The sequence below is a fragment of the Phoxinus phoxinus genome (assembly GCF_949152265.1).
Source record: "Phoxinus phoxinus genome assembly, chromosome: 16".
NCBI classification, from domain to species: Eukaryota; Metazoa; Chordata; class Actinopteri; order Cypriniformes; family Leuciscidae; genus Phoxinus; species Phoxinus phoxinus.
The window spans coordinates 30,683,538-30,702,020 of record NC_136891.1 but is presented as its reverse complement, the minus strand read 5'-3'; the positions used below and the strand labels follow the sequence as shown (position 1 = coordinate 30,702,020).

At 38.1% G+C, this 18,483-nt stretch overlaps 2 protein-coding genes across 2 annotated transcripts; both read right to left on the bottom strand.

The window, feature by feature from the left end:
- Positions 1-332: 332 nt before the first annotated feature.
- LOC306983465 (phospholipase B1, membrane-associated) lies at positions 333-6,221 on the bottom strand. Its single transcript, XM_079583888.1, has 16 exons — positions 5,900-6,221; positions 5,603-5,667; positions 5,290-5,380; positions 4,969-5,027; positions 4,339-4,406; positions 4,207-4,250; positions 3,986-4,106; positions 3,762-3,813; positions 3,564-3,644; positions 3,178-3,243; positions 2,618-2,709; positions 2,304-2,385; positions 2,003-2,104; positions 1,762-1,857; positions 1,508-1,579; positions 333-1,397 (listed from the first exon to the last, which is right to left on the bottom strand). Exons 1-16 carry the CDS (start codon positions 5,955-5,957, stop codon positions 1,260-1,262), a joined length of 1,287 nt encoding a protein of 428 aa, XP_079440014.1. The 5' UTR covers positions 5,958-6,221; the 3' UTR covers positions 333-1,259.
- A 115-nt stretch (positions 6,222-6,336) lies between these two features.
- sel1l (SEL1L adaptor subunit of SYVN1 ubiquitin ligase) lies at positions 6,337-18,298 on the bottom strand. The gene is made up of 21 exons (XM_079583887.1): positions 17,700-18,298; positions 17,438-17,484; positions 17,158-17,329; positions 16,707-16,874; positions 16,305-16,410; positions 14,903-15,065; positions 14,657-14,710; positions 14,509-14,568; positions 14,104-14,185; positions 13,618-13,772; positions 12,683-12,739; positions 12,509-12,577; positions 12,308-12,385; positions 12,155-12,217; positions 11,986-12,073; positions 11,081-11,229; positions 10,829-10,994; positions 9,957-10,031; positions 9,278-9,450; positions 8,205-8,333; positions 6,337-8,113 (listed from the first exon to the last, which is right to left on the bottom strand). Exons 1-21 carry the CDS (start codon positions 17,770-17,772, stop codon positions 7,907-7,909), a joined length of 2,334 nt encoding a protein of 777 aa, XP_079440013.1. The 5' UTR covers positions 17,773-18,298; the 3' UTR covers positions 6,337-7,906.
- Between the last annotated feature and the right edge of the window lie 185 nt (positions 18,299-18,483).

Sequence of the window (18,483 nt, the reverse complement as noted above, 5' to 3'; positions counted from 1 at the left end):
TTAATTAGGGCTGTCAAAAGATTAATCGCGATTAATCACATCCAAAATAAAAGTTTGTGTTTATATATATATGTGTGTGTACTGTGTATAATTATTTATATATTTAAAAACACACACAATCATGTAAATATTTAAGAAAAATTGGTTATATTTATATATAATATAAATTATATAAATGTATATACAGTATATAAATGCAAATATTTCTTAAATATATACATGAATGTGTGTTTATACATAATTATACAGAGTACACACACATATTATGTAAACAAACGATTAAACCTAAGTGTTCACTGGACAAACAGGTTAATTGATTAAATATTAATTCCGCTACATCAAGTTATTTTTATTAACTGATCCAAATATTCATATTTCATTGAGCTAATTTGCTACAACCCAGATAATTGTATTGCTATGCAATTTATTTTATTGAATAATTAATAATTTAATTTTTATGTTTTGTTTTGTGTAGGAAAAGAAGCTTGTTTCCAAGAGCTGCTAATAACCTTTAAGAATAACTATAAAGAAAGGTTATTTGATTGGTAATGGATGAATTTATTGACCCATGAAGAACCCTGAGCATGTATGGAAAAAGCATATGTAAAGTAAAAACTGACTTTTAAAGAAAAAAAGGAAGGATAAGAGGTAAGTATCCCTTCTAAAATCTTTATTTGAGAAGACCAACAGCATCCAAAACAATGATCTTATTACTGTGGGCATTAGGAAGATCTCAAACAGTTTACTTTTCACCATGCTCTCAGAAGCAAAACAATTGTTCTCACTCAACATTCAAATCCTTTATCGGATCCGCAGAGGCTTAATGAGTTTACAGTGTAACCTCTGGCCGTTTTTATTCAGACAACCCGGAATCAGCTTACACAGTTACCTTTCGTACCTAAATGAATTATAGCAGCATTACGCAGAGCTAAATGTGGCTTTGCACCTGCTCTTGTGCCATTTTAGTTGGGTATATCAGAAAAGGTCATCACATTAGCATATATTGTTCTATTCTGAGGTTTTAACATTTCCTTGCAGAAACTCCGCAGAGCAATTAAATATGATACTGAGTGCAAGTCCATTTTTCTTTTTTTGATAATTTTTGTTTTTAAATCAGTTTTATCATAGATCATCCTGCAGTGGCTCAAGTCTCAAAATAGATCCTCAATGGTTCTGAGACTGTCAAAGCATTGATATCCAGCACAAGTAGAACATCAGGTGGGCAGACATGATGTACTGTGATACTCCATATGGATGTCCTACAAGGAGGCCAGATTTACAGCCAACCACAGTGGAAGGAAAGCCAAGGCCAGCACGAGGTGGAGAACGGCTAGTCTGGTGCCAGCCGACGGGCCTGGCTTTACAACAGTGGGTCTGGTGTAAATGTATGGATGACTCTAGGATTTTTCAGTTTGAACAAGAAAAAAAAAAAATGTAAAGGACGTAATGATAGAATTAGCAAATTAATCCATAATAAAATAAGATGACACCAATAATAATGTCTTACCATAGGGGGGCAAATAAGCTCAATAGAGTTTGAAAAGCTCTCCACCAGAAACTTCTCCCCTTCAGGTTGAAACTTGCCACAAAAAAAATGAGAGAAACGATTTCAGAATGACAAACTGTGCCTATATGACAGTGACAGAGATCATCAGAGGTTGTGGCTGATATAGATATATATAAACACGCATACATATCAAATTTAATTTTATTAAATGGAGCGTTGTGAATTTGTTCTGAGTAAAATAAACCAAAACTTACCATGTTGTTCCACAGTCCCTTGGCTAGCTCCTCGTGTCCTTTCATAGTAAAGTGGAAACAGTCCGGGGTAAAGAAGCTCATGTCAATCTTCCCATTCTAATCAGGGAAACATTGATAAGACACAAACCCTGAACAGCACATGCGCATATTAATGGAAACTTTAAATTATAAACCTAATGCAAAGCTAGCAGAAATGTGGCATAAAATGCTAAACATAAAACAATCAGTGGTCACTTCTTACAGGGAGTCTTGGAGGGTCTGCGTGTTTCAAGAACGGCTGCAGAACTACAGCAAAGTCATTCTTAAAGAAACGGTCACTGTGCAAGAGCTGCTCCAGTGCTTTCTAAAACAAAAGATGTTTTGGGTAACCATGTTGTTTATTAATATTAGCTCTATTCAGGACTTAAACTGTATAGTTACACTGAAACAAAGACACCTTAAAATAAAGTGCAAGCACATTTACCACACAGTTTAGCATCATATTGCAAATGACAGATTTTGTAATATATCTGCATAGATAACTGTATAGATAACAAATCCACCTGGAATTCCAAGTTGACTCCAACCAGCTCCTTTAGATCAGCAGATCCAGCAGCCGGCTTTACCAGACAGGAGCAGAATGACCTGGAGAGATCAGCATTGAATATGAGAGAACTGAACCTTTAGCACTGAAAGAGCAGATGACACGATGATGACCATCTTGAACAAACTGACGCATTATGTAACAACGCATAAGAAGAAGAGATTCTTGATTTTGAAAGAATTACTCGATATGCATCATGCACAATTAGCCTCCATGACATCGTCACACTTGCTCTTAGCTAATTTTTTCAAAGCTTGATTTAATTTCCTGTACCTCTGGAGCATACATCCTGGGGTGGGTTTCTGTACTTCCCTCAGGGTCTCCATCGGCAGTATCTGGACCACGTTCACGATCATTCGAGGAACCTGCAAAGGTGATCGAAAATTTGATTAATGCATTAAGCTGATCAACAAACAAAAAAAAGATTTAAATTTCAAATAAACGCTGTTCTTTTGAAGTTTATATTTATCAAAGAATAGTGGAAAAAAAATCTGTTTCCACAAAAAATTTAAGCACAACTCCTTTCAATATTGATCATTAAAAAAAAATGTTTCTTGAGCAGCAAATTAGAATTTTAGACTGATTTCTGAAGGATCATGAGACACTGAAGACTGAAGTAATGATGATGAAAATTCAGCTTTAAATCACAGGAATCAATTACATTTTAAATAGATTAAAAATTGAAAACAGGTATTTATATATAAATACCAATAATTAACCAACAATATTACTGTTTTTACTGTACTTGTATTATAAATGCAGCCTTGTGAACTTTAAATAAAAAAATATATATATATATATATTTGATATTATATCTCAAAATCTGCCATTACCTCATTCATCAGCATTTCCAAGGACACAGTCATGTAATGGACAAAGTTCTCCACCGAAAACAGGGACTGTGTGCATAAATAGAGGACATACATTTAGAGGCTCTATAAAGACACTCCTAAAGGACAATATGTCTGAATATAGACTCTTTAAAGGTCACTTTTACTGCCTAGAACTGCTGTTTCTCAAAGAGCAAACACATTTCAAGGCCATTTCAATTACTCATGTTGATGATCATCTCTACAAGCGTCTATGTGTTCACAATCAATGTAACATTTGTTTTAAACCTCCTATAGTTCCCGCTTTGACATTTTGAACAAAATCTGTCAATACTGTAGAAGAATCTTCTGTCTGTAGTTTGCCAAACAAACAGCTTTGTAAGCAATGCCTTGTCTTTGCAGTAATCACAGATGTCATTCATCCCAATTAGAATGGTCAACAGTTTCCAGTCTTCATCAAAGTCAATATCCTGTAGCAAAAGATGGAATCACAATAATGCCAAGATTTGTAATAAGCAACAGAGGCAGAGGACAAATAACACATTTAGTTTCGGAAACAGCATATTCAAAAGCAATATTGCATTTACCTCATATGTTTTCAATGTATCAATCAAATGTCTGACTTGTTCAGGAAGATTACTAGGAAGAAAGCAAAACTCGTATCATCAACTGATACAATACCACATTCGCTAAATTAAAGGTCGCAAAATACAGTTGAAGTAAAAATATCTGGATGGCATATCTTCAGGTTTGTTTGTTTGTTCTTTAACAAGCATTTATGAAGAATGACTAGGGATGTACTAGCATTTACAAGGTGTTGTGTCCGGTTACAGCCAGGTTAAATCCAGTCTCGCAGAGGGGAGCTGGGGTACCATGGACTGTCTTGGTTGGGGCAGGACCCACTAAGTGAGGGTTGAAGAGTCGAATGATGTCTAAACCAAAAGCACAGAAGATCCCGGGTCACAAATACAATTCAGTTCAATTCACCAATTTTACTTTTCATATGACTGATATTGAGGCAAAAGGACGTACTTGCCAGTGTAATGACATCTTGAAAGGATCCATAGCCGCCAATGCTTTAAAAAAATTAGGGTATATTATTAGAACTTCACAAAGTATGAGAAACATCATCATACTGGATCATATTATTACTAATACATTTACCTCCATGACACGTGACGAAATTCAATCGGTATGCCAAGAACTGTGGTTGCATTTGCACCAATGGCTGTCTACAAGTGAGAATTACTATTAGAGATCATTATTGCTTTATCCGCTAAACACCTTATATTATCAGTAACTGCATCAATAACTCATTTATGTATTCGTACAGCTAAAAGGAATAGTTCACCCAAAAATTTAAATTCAACTCAGTTGTTCCAAACCTGTATGAGTTTCATTCTTCTGCTAAACACAAAAGAAGATATTTTGAAGAATATGGGCAACAAACAGACCCAAGTCTCCATTGACTTCCATAGTAGAAAAAAAAAAATACTATGGAAGTCAATGGAGCCTTGGGTCTGTTTGTTGCCCATATTCTTCAAAATATCTTCTTTTGTGTTCAACAGAAGAAAGAAACTCATACAGGGTTTGGAACAACATGAGGGTAAGTAAATGATGACAGAATTAGCATTTTTGGTTGAACTATCCCTTTAAGTTGTGCATCTCATTTTGCCTCATGAATGATCATGATTAAAGATAGTGTAGAATTAATTAATGTAGAATTAATTAGCTAACTAATGAAAAAAATGTCCACTAAACCGAAAAAAGGAAAGAGTAAATAATCACACTCACTGTCAGTGAATCCCCAAGGGCAGCGATCACTTTAATATCTGCTGGCCTCACCAGCTCAACTACAAGAGACACAGCGAATCAGAAGAGCAGGTACAAAAACATTATATAATGCAGTGTGTCTGTGGTACAAGAGCCAGCATTCATCATCAATGATAAACAGCAGTGTTAATGTAAAAAAATCAAACATTTGTCTTCAGCATGACGGCTTGTAAAGTCAAGCTTGATCGTCCTGACTTTAGATCAGTAGTGTGTATTCATCATTGGTAAATCTTGTCACAATGTGGAAAAATGGTCTAAAACGCAGACCCTAGAGAAGCCTACCTGAGGTTGGCACAGAAGAGGAGGGGCTCATGTCACGACACGTGAACAGTGGATGCTTGAAACTGATTGGCCTGGTCTTCTCAGGAAACTCCTGTAACAAAATAACATGCTAAACAGGCGGTTTCTGTGACATCACAACCAAAACAATCAGGCCACCCCATAGATAGACCACCTGAAGTACTGAAACTATGTTTACATTATGATTTATCAAAGATAAACTAATTGGACAGTTGTATTCATGACCTCATGTGAAAGAAAAACATCCTCAACCATATGATAAAGCCCAAAATACATCACAAATACACAAACGCACCTTTCTAAGCGCTTCCTCGCTGTAGTGACTGAGTCCTTCCTCATATTCCAGCCTCCATTCGTCACCTTGAGATAAATATTACGATCTATGAGTACTTGAGCCTTAGCAAAAGTCAAAATATGATACAGACGGGCCTCCATTGGTACAGCACAAGCACAAAGGCCTTCAACACCGGTTCACACAAACATCTCGCTCCACCAATTTGAAGCCCTGGCATCCCAGGTCAATCTCACACATGTATCGTGGGCCCTGCGCTCCAGCTTAATCTTCCCAGCTCTGGATGCTTCTAGTACTTACCTTTGACAGGGCAGAGGGCTAGCAAACAGGTTGCCACGGCAATGAAAAGCCACTCCATGGTGGAGCGTTTCCAAACTGGTTAGCACAATGGATGTGCGTGCAGAGAGAACGGGGCCATTATATCAGTGCCCCTTTATCTCCCCCACCCAAAACAGCTGAGTGACGAAGTTCAGGCCCACCGACATAAAGCATGATCCAGACGCACATGCAACTGCCAGGGGACTGGTGACCATTCACAACTTCAGAGAGCTTTACTGGAAACCATGTAGCACTGGGGCCTGGGAGAAACGGACCCGCAGCGCAATGCAGAGCAGGACCAGGAATCCTTTTAGAGAGAAATAAATAAGGTGGCGGTTGATGTTGTGCACACTGGATGTTTGTTTGGACTGAATAGCACTTGTTGGTCTAATTATATTAAGATAGGAAATGACATTCGCTGTGAACCCATTGATTTTTATTAGTTATTTAGAAACATTGCCAGTTGAAAATGTAATTATTTGCTTTTTTTTTTATTTTACTCATCCGTCATCTTCTCTGTATTATGAGCGGCTTGATTTACATAGAAGAATCTGTTATATGATTTATATAGTTTCAAACCATTGCTGAATTAGGTGAACTCCACAAAAACAGACTAATGCTCTGGTGCATCTTCGCATGAATAACAGTCCTTTACATCCTATTCACACAAGTAGGCTTACATTACAGATTTCTTTTTTTTTTCTTTTTTTACACCAAACTTTGTGGTATTGCTATATTTCCTGAAACGACAGACACATTCCATCGGCAAACGATCAAATATTCTAGACATGCTCACGATTTAAATTATCTGAAAAAATATTTTCCTCAGAAAAAAAAGAAGTAAAAACTAAGATTCAGCACACAAAGCAAATAAACCCGCTTCAGGAAGCTGATGTTACAGAGCAAAAGACCTTATATGATAATCATCAAAGATAACTTTGAGAGCATTCAATGTCTTGATCTGAAAATAAAAAAGGTGTCTTGTAATACCAAAACTGAGCATTATAGCAAACAGCAACCCATTTAACAATTAAAATGATTTGCATGTATGCAGTGGAATTTATATCTTACTTTGGAAACTTTTGGAAAGATTGAATGACTGCTGAAGAAAGAGGTTTAACAATCTGAAACATAAATGGACACCAGCCTTGAATCTTTACCATAAATATGCTACAGACACACAAAATGAGGTCAAGGGCCGTCTCAATGATTCAACGTTTGGCAGGGTGAGCGTTTATGGCAATAAAAAGCCTTTTGGCAGACAGATAACCTTAGATTACTTACCATGTAGTTTATTCATCTTAACTGCTCATGTTTTAATCAAGTGAAATCTACATCTATGTGCTGGTGAAAACAACTTTTGTCCAAATACTGACATTATAAATAATTTGTATATAATAATTTCTGGGAAAAAAGAAAGAAAAAATCTGCTAGCAAGCCACTTAAGAGGAACACATGCTTGGAGTATTCACTTTTTACATATCGAATTCAGAGCGCAGCCCATCTCGCACTCTGCATCCCAATGAGGCATGGTGTCCGAATCCAAATTTGTACCAAACTTCATACTAACAAGAACAAAAAATCTGAATGGGTTGCACAAAATAAGTATGATCCTTGACTTTAGCACAGTGGCAAGCAAAATTCAGAAACAACTACCGTAGTTCCTTCAGCAATGTTATCTTTTTCCCCCCACATAGTGAGCGTTGATTTGCACAAATATTATTTCACCTGGCAAAACCCTGAGGCGCACGTTTAAGATATCGTAGAAGTTCATCTAGTTTTTCCCCAAGCCACAGTAAAAAAAGACTAGAGAGCGGCTGGACAGGGCAACAAGAGTCTTGAAAGCTCTTTTGGGGTTTACAGGATTAAAGACCACATCAGGGTGTAGGTGTCAGCGGCTGTCCCGGGGAAAGAGACGCTAATGGGCCTCGATTCGTTCTCCCGTACCCCTAGTCCCGTTCGGTCACCTCCACCCTGATCCCTGCTCTCTCATTGTTCCTCAGGCTCTTCTGCGGGCTGCTCCGGCTGGCCTGGAGGTCTAGGGGGCGCTGCAGGGGCTCTGGGTACGGCTTGGTGCTGTCTCTGCCGATATGCGATCACTGTGCCCAAGAGCAGAGCAATAACGGTCATGAGGTAGAGATCCCACTCTGGACCCAGTAACTGGTCAAGATCCACCTGAGATAGAAGCTCCTTCAGCTGAAGAAAAAAATATGCAAGGTATTGGTTATTCCTTGACTTGAGACATGTCAGATTTAAAGGTGGATCCTCACTGAAAGATGCGACTTACATTGAGATCCTGCAGGTACTGTAGTGCATAAATGAGGCCCAGCTTGCACAGGGCCAGGAACACAGGAACTTGGGCATCGGGACTGGCCTCTGCAGCCATGTCATAGAAACGTTTAGCCAGATGAACGTCCTGTGGAGGAACAACCAAAAACATTAGTGCACCACTTATTGTAAGCACTACAGTTCAAATGTTTTGGGGTCTTTAGAGAGAAATTAATACTTCTATTCAACAAGGAATAATAATGCTTTTCAAATAATGAATAAATAAAGAATTTCAAATAATAACTCTTCATCAAATTCTGGGGGGAAATGTATCATGGTTTCCACAAAATTATTAAATAGCACAACTGTTTTCAACATTGATAATAATAAGAAATGTTTCATGAGCATCAAATCAAGTGACTGAAGAGTGCTGAAAATTCAGCTTTGCCATCACAAGAATAAAGTACATTTTGAAATATGTAAAACCACAAAACGGCTATTTTAAACAGTAATATTATTTCACAACATTATGGTTCTTACTAGGGATGGGAATTGATAAGGTTTTATCAATATCAGTGCCACTGATGATTCTGCTTATCAATCCGATTCTTTAACGATTCTCTTATCGATTCCTGATACCAGTGTGGAAAAAAGTACCGGTAGTGCTTTTTCGGCAAAAATAAACAAGTGGTTTCATTTGTTTTAAAGCTTACACTTAAGTAAGCAAACTGTACTTGAGTGAGCAAGACAGCGTTTAGTTTGGAGCATGGTTTGGAGACGGTGAAGCCTTGTTTATACTTTCGCCTGGCTCCGCAGAGAAAGAGTGTGCGCACGTGACCGGGGCTCTCGCTCAGCTCATTCTTTCAGTCACACGCAGTCACAAGCGCAGCAGTTCATCTACATTACTCACCGATCAAATTCGCTTTGGGCGCCGTGCTACGGTGCTCGATAAAGGACAAAAGGGTGAGTTGTGAGTTCACGGTCTGTATATACTATGGCTGACTCGGAGCAGGAGCATCGATAAGAGGACTTGTTAATGTCGAGGGCATACAACATCGATGGTTCATAAAACTTAAAACATGTAAATTTCACCTGTTTGATACCGAGGCCCTTCTCATGCATATATCCCAGATTAAACATGGCCTGTGCACTATGCTGTTGCTCAGAGGCCAGACGATAATGAATGACTGCGGTCTCATAGTCCACATCAGTGCCATAGCCATAGAAATGATAGTCACCCAGCTTGATTCTGGCCACTGTGTATCCTGTAAACAAAATATAAAACAGCTAATGTTACAAATGTCCTGGATGTTCAACAGCCTCATGGAAATTAAAATGAAATTATAAAAACAGAAGCAGAGGAATCCTGTTTCACCCTGAAGGGGTTTATTTAGCGATAATGACCGTCTGACTATACATGATCCAGCTTGTTACGTGGATGTGTAGCAAATAAGTACATAAATTGGCTTGAAACATTGAAATATTTTTTTCACTTCAAATTTATTCAAAAAGAGTGCAGGGTAATACGAGATATGCAAAACGATGACAGTGTAGAAGACTGGTTGCCAGTAGCTACAATGGTCAAATACAGTTTAGCATTAATTATACAGAAATATCTGACCACAAATATAAATATAATGCCACAAATGACCAATCAGGATCAAGTATCTGAGAGAGCCGTGTTGTAAGCAGTTATATTTGTCTCACTAAGGCCATCAAAGCACGTTGGCATTTTGTTAGAGTGACTGTATGTTGAAGAGAACAGACTAACCTTGAGCAGCTGCTCTGGTCCAGTGGAGCAAAGCCCGTGGGTACGTTTCATTCTCATTGAAGATCTGTGACCCTTCTGAAAAAAAAGACACATGCACAGACACGGAGTCAGATTTACCTTCACAAATGTGAAGTAGCTTAATTTAGCTGGGTTTTCATTTGCCAAGAGACAGTAAACATGAAAGGAAAGGCTGATGGATCTTTAAATGGTCTCTCAGGCTCTGCGCAGACTGCTTCACCATTACAGAAGATTCTGTGGCCTTCTTTGTGCATTCCCACATATTTTGACATGAAAGTGCATACATTTTTTTTCCAGTTGTTGTTGATTACTAATAATGATGTTTTATTTATTTTTTAAATAATCATATAAAGATTTCCAGGCCAATTTTAATTAATATATTTAAATTATACTTAATCAGCTATGTGTTAGTTTTTAAGAAATTTGTAAATTAAAATATTAATTGGCTTGACTTTGCAAGATAGAGCAGAAAATAAAATAATAATATTATTGACATTCCCTTTAGAAAATAACATTTTCTATCAAATATAAGACATATATCCATGACTTTTTCAGGCCTAATAAAAATTAAGATTTTAATAATTGTCATCCTGTTCTTTATTACAAAATTCCGATTACGGGCAGCAGTTAGAGTTTCTGTAAATTGTTGTTGTTTTTTGGAGACTTTGCTATATTTCCCATTTTTGCATTAAAGATAAGGTTTAAAAACAAAATTCCAATTACAAGGCAGATGCTGGCTGAGTTGAAAACTATAAGGACAGATTTAAAGGGTCAGAAAGATCCAGGTTTCCACCATTAACATGCATGTAGGTGTTGGGGGTCTGACGCCCTCTGGTGGTAGAGCCCATACTCACTTTGATCGAGGACGAAGGCCACATTGCTCTGAGCAACCTCGTAGCCTTGTTCGGCCAGCAGAAGATACTGTACTAGAGCAGAGTCCGGATCTCCGTCCTTAAAGCTGCCGTATGCCGCCATGAGTCTCTCAGACCAGCGGCCGCGCTCACACACATTCTTGAAGAGCTGCTCACACAAATACACATACATTAAACACTATTAGAAAAGCTTTTTGAAACATGCCTATGCATCATGAAATAATAATGCCTCACCTCCACTGCAGTGTGGCAGGAGCGCATGACCCCAGTCCCCGTGGCATGCATCTGGGCTAGATTATAGAAGGCCAGGATGTGACCCGCTTGAGATGCCAGGTTAAAGAATTTAAGTGCTTGCTTATAATCACGCTTTACCCCGATGCCATCTAAAATATGAAGAATGAGAGAGTCATAAAGGCACTTTTCATACTCTCAAACATCCACCAGCTGAAATGACTAAAACACTCCTCAGTCCTCAATGTTTGTCAAGATCATGTCAAAGCAGAATGCAGGTGGGAGTTTGGCATGGCAACAATCACCTAGGCAACCAAGCCAAAAGAGTCTGCTGTGATTTAAGACAAAAATAAGATAAATCGCACTTGAAGTAATGAAACAGTGAGCTAGAATAATAGTTAGAAAGGGGGGGGGGGAGCGAAAACTCAAATGTAATTATGGAATGTCTGATGAAATGTATTTGATATAATAATAATAATAATAATAACAACATTCCACAATTCTGAGAACCCTCTAGAAGTCATTTATAAAAGATACTTCCCTGTTCTATATTCTGAGGCATCTGCTGTGAAATTGCTAGGAATATGCACACTTTTAACACTTGCTAAATATGAGCAGTAAACTTATTTTCGTAGATCAAGACATTATTAAATTAAATCACAGTATTTACATATAGAATGTAACATTTACAAATGACGTGTTTAGATGTTCGAAATTAGTGGAACCCTGTAGGTATACATTTCATGGCCATTACTGGCTCAGTAATTTTGTTCCCGTTTATAATAAATGACTGCTTATTTTTCCTCTTGCAGAGAAAGCAGAAAAGGTAAAGAAAAAGAAGTGAGGAAGAAAAAAAAAAACACAACCACATAATTTGCACATAATCTCCCTCTCCAGCACACACTTACTGTAGTACATGGTTCCCAGCTGTAGCTGTCCATCCACCCAGCCCTGCTCTGCAGCTTTCTGAAAATACTTCAGTGCCAGGTCAAAGTTCTGCAGGAATGAGAAGAAACAATAACTGAAAAGGTCATTTAATGATCATAGTGTTTAGTTCAGCTCATCCAGGAAACTCACCACAGGAACGCCTCTTCCATACAGATAAGCCATACCAAGGCCACTCTGGCCAACTGGATTACCCTAAAAGAGGAAAACAAAAATAAAGGATTAGAGTAGAACATCTGAAAATAAACAGTTTCTGAATTTTGACAAGGGAAAAAAAATTCTCACCAAGTCTGCAGCCTTTTTGAAATATTGCAGGGCCGTCTCATTGTTCTGAGGCACGTACTCGCTGCCTTCAGAGTACATCTGAGACAATAGAATAAGAATGAGGAAAAAAAAAGATGGACAAGGATGTTGAAAGATTAAGCAACACATGACAAGAATGACATTCATTAATAGTCCAATAAAAATAAACACTCATGTCAATACCTTTCCCAGGAATGCCATTGCATGTGTATTCCCAGCATTTGCTGCCTGGTTAAAGTACTCATATGCTCGCTGAAAATTAATGACAAAAAGAAAGTATAAAATCATTTTTTCATATTTAATTAAATTATTAAAATGGCAGAGCCTGAATACAAAATACACCTGAACAGAAATTACCTGATGATTCTGTTCTACACCTCGTCCTCCATGTAAATGTAACTGGCCCAGACCCACCTAGACAAAAAAATACAAATGTGACAGTAATCATCAAAAATACAGGTAGATCAAAATACAGTTGAAGTTGACATGAAACAGTAGTTGTGATTGTCATTTCTTCCCTATTGTGACGTATTTCGAATGAAATGGCTTCTCGGATGAGAGAGAAAAAAAATAGGACTGCTGGACGTTATCCAGTAAACACATCATCAGAGAAGAGGAAGATATTTTGATTAAAGATTATGAGAGCACATGAATTAAAAAATATAATAATAATTGTAGGAGCCATACATTGGGTTTGATTAGTCTTTTGTGACATTTCTTCTTTCCTTCTATACTGTTGTGTATGTGCACGCGCGGTGTGACGTCATTGGTAATTATGGCACCGTGAGGGGGTGTGGCGAGTATATATTAGCGTGTGTGTTCACCTGTGGGACATGGCGGGTTGTATGGATAATGGCTGCAGGGTGAGCATGGGGAGAAACTTTCTGTTGACCGTCACCAACGTCACCATCGTCAATTAACGCACTGTCTGAGGTATCTTTGCACGGTTTATGAAATACATCAATCAACGTAAGTGCTTATGTTTTCTAAGCTTGTGAAAGAGAGCAATAAAGATCATGTGCAATGGTTCAGTGTGACGCGTCTTCAGTGTAAACCCACATGTCTCAGCCAGCTACGGCGTTTGGTTTTTGAGTAAATATACGCCACAATATTAATAATGATGTGCATGGATAACACATTTATAATAAACACGGCAATATTCCAAAAAATAAAAGTATTGCCCATTTTCATTTCATAGTGACGTTAACATTAAAATATGTAAGTGACTATAAGTGACAGTCTATTCTCGATTTCAATAATGCTACAGACAAAACAACATGGTTTTACTATACCTGTGCCTGCACATCTCCTTTCTCAGCCAAGAACTGGTAGTACTGGATTAAATCCTCCTCTAGCATTCCACTGCTAGAACCCGGATTTTCCACTTCATCCAAGAGCCTGATCCGCTGTACTGCACTGCCCCCTGTCAGGGACACATCGCTGGCCACTAACACCGACAGACACACAGTGGCAGTGATTAATGGTGGGCGTTATAACCAAAATCTAGCAGCACAGCATGTTACATATTACAGCATTTCTAGTTTTTTTTTATGTTCACACTGCTCAGAAAACAATCCTTTCACATGTATTATGTGAGAAGTCACTAAACTTTTTTTTAAATGGACTGAACAAAATAGTCAGAGACCAAGATAACAAGTAAGTAACAAGATATCATCGATACAAGTGGCCACCAGGGATCTTATAAATAATGTTGTGCTGAAATCAGACGCATTTAGATGCATGCATCTGAGGAAGCACAGCAATGTAACAAAACTTACCGTGATTGGCCACAAGTCTGTAGTGAGTGAGAGCAGATTCACAGCTCTGAGGAACCCCAACCCCTCCCCAATATCTGTAGCCCTGAAAAGAAAGCATTACAATTATCAGACAGCACAGCCATGATCTGCAGGACAAACACAAGCCTATGCCATACCGATGCATTGAGAAAGTAGTCTTGGATAAATGCCACAAGGTCTGAGGTTTCAACTTTGCTTCATGTAACTGAGCCAATGTGTCGGTCAGAATTTCAGTAGTTCCGAAGGCTTGTCTAGACACTCAGCTTGATGCAAGCGAAGTCAAATAAGACTTGATACATAAGATAAGCAAGTAATCCAAGTCTTGTTTCCTGGCTTGAACAAGATCATTTCTTGGGATTTTAATAGGACAGAAATGATTATTCTTACCAGAATCATATGTGCAACTAGGTTTCCCCCCAAAGCTCCAAAGGTGTAGTACACCAATGCCTGCAATTCAGTTAAATACAAATATTTTCAATAAACATTCACATTTAAAGTAAGCATGTAGTGCTTTATAAATGTCATTAGAGGATACCTTTGCTTGACTAGAGTTCACTCCTAATCCTGCAGCATATAGGAAACCGAGTGCCTGTGTGAACACAAATTGGATGGGACCTCAATGTAAAAACAACAACTAAGTTTTCCTGATGCAACACAGCATTGATAAAATAACCAAGCACACAGCTGCTATTCCTAACAAACAGCTTGAAATGAGTCACATGACAAAAAAAAGCCATCAGTATTAACATAAAACATTTAGTAAATAAACAGTTGCTATTACAGTCTGAGCTTTAGGGGAGCCCTCCAGCGCCAGTTTCTCAAAGATCTCCTTTGCCTGAGGAACATCCTGGGGTAAGTAGTCTCCAAAAAGCATGGCATATGCCACCTTCTCCATAGCCTTAACATGACCCATCTCTGCAACTTTCAGGAGTTTTTCATACAACCTGTAATACAGAAATTAATAGAATTATGAATATACTAGAGTTCAAAAGTCTGGGGTCAGTAATTTATTTTTTTCAAAAGACGTCACCATAACTTTATGAAAAATACAATAAAAACAGTAGTATTGTGAAAAATTACAATTTAAACAGTATTTTATTTTAAAATATTGATAAATGTGTATTTAATCCAAAGCTGAATTTTCCACAGCCATTACTCCAGTCTACAGTGTCACATGATCTATCAGAAATCTTTCTAATACACTGATTTGGTGCTTTGAGAAACATTTGGTATTATTAAGAAACGCATGCAAATAGAAAAAACACCAGCACATTAAGAAAACATCTTCATCAGTTTGACAACTCATGTGCTGCAAATCCTCACAATGCAACCAAATAAAGAAACATGCTGCAAATAGCATGGAAATGTTTCAAGGGGACCTCAAGAAGTGACGAACCTGGCTATGACATGCTTTACTGCTCAGTCTACTACTCGTCAATGACTATGATACGTCAATGATAGGGGAGTTGATCATATGTGCGTTGTGAATATTTGCAGAGCATTTCTGTATTTGGTTGCATTGTGAGTATTTGCACGTGTTGTCAAACTGATGAAGATGTTTTCTTAATTTGCTGGTGTTTTTTTCTATTTGCATGTGTTTCTCTGCAGTTGCAGCGCATGACGCTCTCTCGGTCACCATAGGAAACCGTTTTTCGGCGGGTAAAATATTTTTGTGGAAACCATGATACAATTTTTTTCAGGATTTTTTGATGAAAACAATCATCTTATGAATAGAAAGTTCATAAGAACAGAATTTATTTTAAATAGAAAACTTTTGTTAACATTATAAAATGTCTTTGCAGTCACTTTTGATCTATTTAATGCATCCTTGCTAGATAAAGAATTTAGAATAATCTTTTTTATATATATAATAAAAAATAAACAAATAAATCTCTTACTGGCCCTAAACGTTTGAACAGTACTGTAATTAAAATACATTTGGTATTTTTACACAACAGAGAAACCAAAACTATCCTACACTGTCAGAATTTTTTTTTTTTTGCAAACACTGTGCATGAAGGTATGCACCCTTTAGGGGTAGGTAAGGTACAAAGATGAATCTTTGCAGATACTGTACAAGCTACAATCTTGTAGGACAGTTTCTTGCACATTTTATTTCAGAAAGAGTAGCTTGAAGACTTTTGCATGAGCACTGCAAGAAATATACATGGCACAGCACTCACTCTTTCTTCTGGCTCCTCCGGTTGGTGCCATTGATCACCCGAAGTGTGGCCTGGTACAGGTCTTCAGCCTCTTCCACCAACCTCCTCTGCTCTGCCTGCTCCTCCGCTGTGAGGACGAATAGACACATCACACACACAATTGGTATAACAACTGCAAGTGCTAAAAATCATGACTGATTTATATCAGTCAGTATTTTAGCATTGATCTTCTCATATCCAAGCTAAAAAAGTATGAGTAGTAAAAAGCAAAAACAGCATTCTACTAATGTTCAGAGAACTATTTCGATTTCAACTAAAGTAGTATCATATTTCATGTAGACAAGAGTCACAATATGAAACAATACGACTAATTTTTACAATATGAAGCACTTTAAAGTATGCTACCAATAATAGCTCACTCACTTTCACAGAAGCCCCATCTCTTATCAGTGCTGTAGTCGTACGTTGTGGCACACCACAGCCTCCCGTCTCCTCTGCCTTCAATAGTGCACTCCGAGAACTCTTTCCCTTGGAAAAGAAAAGGAAAGACGCAGGGCTCTCCAGAGGCCGTTCCACCGTTCACCACCGGAACTACATCACAAGATAAACGCCAATGAGAAAATAACACGATAACCAGACACTTTCACAGGAAACCAACCACACACAGGTGAATGCATGAGTGAGCAAGTTTATTTTCTCAACAGACACTGCAAGCTGTAGGCGATGAACAGAAAAGAAGGATTTTGTGCAGTGAAACTTAAATTTAAGCAACATATGAGACAAATAGTATCAAAACCTTCACAGAAAAATCTAACTACTGAGACTTATATATTAATCAGGAAGCAGCTGCAGACCCCATCTGGCTCCGACTCACCTTCTTTACGGCGTTCCTCTGGTGGAGGGGGCTGACTTGGAAGATCTTCCTTTTCAATCGCCTCAATCTCGCTTTCCACACCAGTGTCTGTTGTCCTGCTGTCAGGCTGGGCATCTTTAGGAACATATGCATGTCCCGACAAAATTCTGGAGCCATCCTTATCATCTGTGCTCTGATTTTGACAAAACCATTGATGCAATGAGATGCAAAGATCAATAAGAAAATAGCATTACAGTGTGTGTGTGTGTGTGTGTGTATACATATCTTAATGCTGTATTACCTGAGGCGCACCGACCTGCGCATCTCCTTCCTCATCTGGTTTTACTTCTGCAATTAATGCATCAAACAGCCAAGTTTACGGTTTATATAGGGCTAGATTTTACATAAAATACATGTTAATACATTCAAACTGTTAAATAGCTTTGCACTTTAGTTAACGTATAAATAAACATGTACTTTTTTACAGTTAAGCATTGAATACTTTAAGAAGTGGAATACTGAATACTTTACTGAACATTGAATACTTTAAGAATTTGACTCACCACCAGCTGTCACATCCAAAGTCACAGCTAATGCCACAATAAGGACCAGACAAGACTTCTTAATGGGATTCATGTTGCCAGAGTGTGCAAAACGCAGTGAACGACTAAAAATCTGACTTAAATAACTAAATCAGCACATCAGCTATCTGTTATCCTAACTAGCCATCTAGCTATATAAATGTGTCAGTGAACTGCACCTGACTGCATAACCCACTAGCTATAGAACTTGACCAGCAAGCCAAAACTTCTCCCAAAAGCCCAAATGGATTACAGAAAAACAATCCATTCGCATACATGTAACATTAACACAATAACCACAGCATTTGCAGCTAGCAGCTCAATGTAACTATTGACAGCCTATCAACACACAGCTAGCAAGCAGAGCTAAACACACAGCACCTCTCAGAGACTATTGCTGTGCCGCTTGCGGACCTTTAATGTTATTTCCAGGACGATTTCCGGAATAATGTTTCCAAGGCAACTGCAATGTCTATCAAATTGAACAACACAAGACAGTTCAGCCGTCTTTAGGGTTTCTCGTGTTTCATCATATTTCTGTTCACTGACCGACCACCTATTTCCTAATCCGCGGCGGATTCACCAATCAGAATACGAGACCGTAGGTGATAGCCAATCGTTGCGCTTCAAAAGTGAGTTGACCAATCAGCGGTGCACACACAAGAGTATTCCGGCTGCTGAGATACGCGAATGGAGCAGAAGCGTACACGACAGTTTGCAGGATGTGGGAGTGGGAACGCCTGAACAGCTGACTCTCTCTCAGCCG